The sequence below is a fragment of the Mesocricetus auratus genome, unplaced genomic scaffold (genome assembly GCF_017639785.1).
Source record: "Mesocricetus auratus isolate SY011 unplaced genomic scaffold, BCM_Maur_2.0 Super-Scaffold_100004, whole genome shotgun sequence".
Taxonomy (NCBI): domain Eukaryota; kingdom Metazoa; phylum Chordata; class Mammalia; order Rodentia; family Cricetidae; genus Mesocricetus; species Mesocricetus auratus.
In genome coordinates this window covers 55,763,586-55,766,873 of record NW_024429189.1, presented here as the reverse complement: position 1 = coordinate 55,766,873, position 3,288 = coordinate 55,763,586, and the positions used below count along the sequence as shown (strand labels likewise).

General features: G+C 34.5%; 1 protein-coding gene across 1 annotated transcript; it reads right to left on the bottom strand.

Annotated features, from left to right (window-relative positions):
* Positions 1–2,340: 2,340 nt before the first annotated feature.
* Positions 2,341–3,288, bottom strand: LOC101822436 (olfactory receptor 5W2-like). Its single transcript, XM_013120282.2, has one exon. It carries the CDS (start codon positions 3,271–3,273, stop codon positions 2,341–2,343), a length of 933 nt encoding a protein of 310 aa, XP_012975736.2. The 5' UTR covers positions 3,274–3,288.

The following is a 3,288-nucleotide window of genomic DNA, read 5'->3' as shown; positions in this document are numbered from 1 at the left end:
AACATACCTAAACATAATAGAGGCAATATACAGCAAACTGACAGACAACATAAAACTAAATGGAGAGAAACTCAAGGCAATTACTCTAAAATTAGTAACAAGACAAGGTTGTTCACTCTCCATACCCTTTCAATATTGAACTTGAAGTTCTTGCTAGAGCAATAAGACAACAAAAGGAGATCAAGGGGACAAAAATTGAAAAAGAAAAAGTCAAACTTTCACTATTTACAGATGATGTGATAGTCTGCATAAGTGACCTGAAGAATTCTATCAGGGAACCCCTTCAGTTGATAAACACTTTCAGCAAAGTTACAGGATATAAGATTAACTGAAAAATTAGTAGGCCTACTATATAGAGACAATAAAGGGGCTGAGAAAGAAATCAGAGAAGCATCACCCTTTCCAATTGCCACAAACAACATAAAATATCTTGGGGTAACTCTAGATAAACAGGGGGAAGAACTGTATGACAAGAACTTTGAATCACTAAAGAAAAAATTAAAGAAGATAACAGACAATGGGAAGATCTCCCATGTTCTTGGATGGTTACGATCAACATAATAAAAATGTCAATCATACCAAAAGCAATCTACACATTCAATGCAACTCCTATCAAAATCCCAGCTCTATTCTTCACAAACCTTGAAAGAACAATTTCCAACTTTATATGATTATAAATCTTCTAATTGATTTTTTAAATTTTTAGCTGTTAAAATTTAGATTTAATGCAGTCATTGGTCGCTCATGCATTTAATCACAACACTTAGCATGCAGAGGCAGGGAGATCTCTGTGAGTTTAAGGCCAGCCTGCTCTACAGATTCGTTTCAAGACTGTTAGGGATGTTACCCAGAGAAGCCCTGTCTTGAAAAACCAGATGAAAATTGAGAGACATGAAAATCTTTTAAATTTTATCTTCTGTTTTTAGACATATACTTCAGCTTAATACCTATATGTGTATCATAAAAATCCTTTTGTCTAAGTTCACACCTACTTGTCATTACAAGGTCAAGCAAAAATATTAAAATCATGTATATTCCTATAGCTTATCCAAAGTGGCACTAGATGAATACTTTTTAAGAAATTAAAATATATACTCTTTAATTTACTGTCTTATAATCTATAATCATTACATGCATGTCCTTAAGCCATAAAGTACATATTCAAAGTACGTTATCATTGAAGTTGTTATTCAAAACAGTTAATATTTTTATATATTATAGCCACAATGAAATCATGTTTTCATTCTTTTCTTTTTTAATGTTATGTCTCAATCATAATGTAGGTAATGGAGTGATATTCATAATATTAACATCTACACAGAACATTGTATATAGAGTAATGTCATTTAGAGAGAATTATTATAGGAATGCATTTTTAATTGGGTCTGGGAGAGGAAAAAGAGAATGACCAAGGGAATGAAGGGACAGAGTAGAGAGTTTTTTGTCCAGGTTGGGCAATACCAGTGCTCCGTTCTTTTCATTTTTATTTTTTCCTGTTTTATTTTTAGTTGACCCTATATTATACAAATTTATAGGGTACAATGTAATGTCAAGAGTCACATGCACATCAAAAACCAGTCAAATTATCACAATTGTCACATTCCTTACCTAAAACATAATTTTTGCATGGTACAATGCTAGAAATAATCTCCTATTTTGAGATGTACAGGATAGTACAGAAGACTCTAGTCAGCTAAATTTGTACTACAAAGTCAAGTATATTCAACTTTTTCTATTTAAGAAAAACTAAGCACAAAATAATAAAAAAATAATGAGTGAAAAATTTATTTAGGTAAATGTTTTTAGCCAAAGTCATAAAATTGCCAAAACTACAGTGTAAATACTCAACACCAGCATGCCCCTGCAAGTGATTATTCAACATATCTGTGACTCCTCTCTCATACATCTTCACTTGTCTGGCAAACTCAGCATCTCTGGTTCCAGTTTCTCCATCTGAATTGCATCAACCTAACTAGGTTTCTCCAATGTTTCCTTCTCAGTGTATAGGTCTGAAGTTTACGGGGCATATTCAGGAGTCTTTTCTTCTTGGGTTCATAGATACAAACAGCTCTTCTTTACTTTCCATTACTTTCAAATTCATAGTATCATAAATTATAAAGAAAACATATGTACACATATATGATGTAGTGAAATACAGAATATTTTTAAGACTACAAATGATTTGTACATTGCCGTAACTAAAATATGTATTCTAATAAACAGTTTACCAAAATAAGCAGTTATTTGAAACTTATCTTACATCTGATGTGAGCAAACATAATCATTTGATTATATGTTTATATTAAAATACATATGTATATGCGAGAAATACCTATTTAATTAAATTCCAACTCTAACTCTCAAGTGTTTTCTTGCACTTGATTTTACATCCTTGTTCCTGAGGCTGTAAATCAGGGGGTTAAGCATCGGAATCACAAGAGTATAAAACAATGAGGTCATTTTGTCTTGATCCAGGGAATAAGCAGAACTTGGCCTGAAATACATGAAGAGCATTGTTCCTTGGAAAATTGCAACAGCAGTCAGATGGGAGGTGCAGGTGGAGAAAGCTTTGAACCTCCCCTTAGCAGAACGGATCTTCAAGACTGCTGAGATGATGTAACAATAAGAGACAAGTACTCCTGAGATGGTGCTCAGCTCAATAAATCCAAATAGGGTGAATATGACCAGTTCATTGACCTCTGTGCCTGAGCAAGACAGTAATAGTAGAGGAGGGACATCACAGAAGAAATGGTTGATTTCTTTGGACCCACAGAAACACAAGCGAAATGTCAATGTTGTATGGGTCAAAGCATCTACCATTCCAACCAGATAAACCACAGCCAGGAGCTCATAGCACAGGAATCTGGACATGTCTACTGCATATAGCAAGGGATTGCTGATGGCCTTGTACCGATCAAAAGCCATCACTGCCAGCAACACACACTCAGCATCTGTAAAAATGCAGAAGATGAAGAACTGCAGAGCACAGCCAACAAATGGAATTGTATTGCTCTTGGCCACAAGGTCCACCAGCATTTGAGGGCCAACTGCAGTAGAATAGCAGATGTCAGAGAAAGAAAGGTGACTGAGGAAAAAGTACATTGGTGTGTGAAGCTTAGGATCCATTCTGATCAATGTGATCATTCCAAGATTTTCAATGAGAATAATGAGGTAAACAATTAGAAAAGTAGTAAATAAAATCACCTTTGTTACAGGGTTATTGGTAATTCCCAAGAGAAGAAACTGAGTAGCTGAGCAGTTCCCAACCTCCATTTTTCTTTGTTTTGT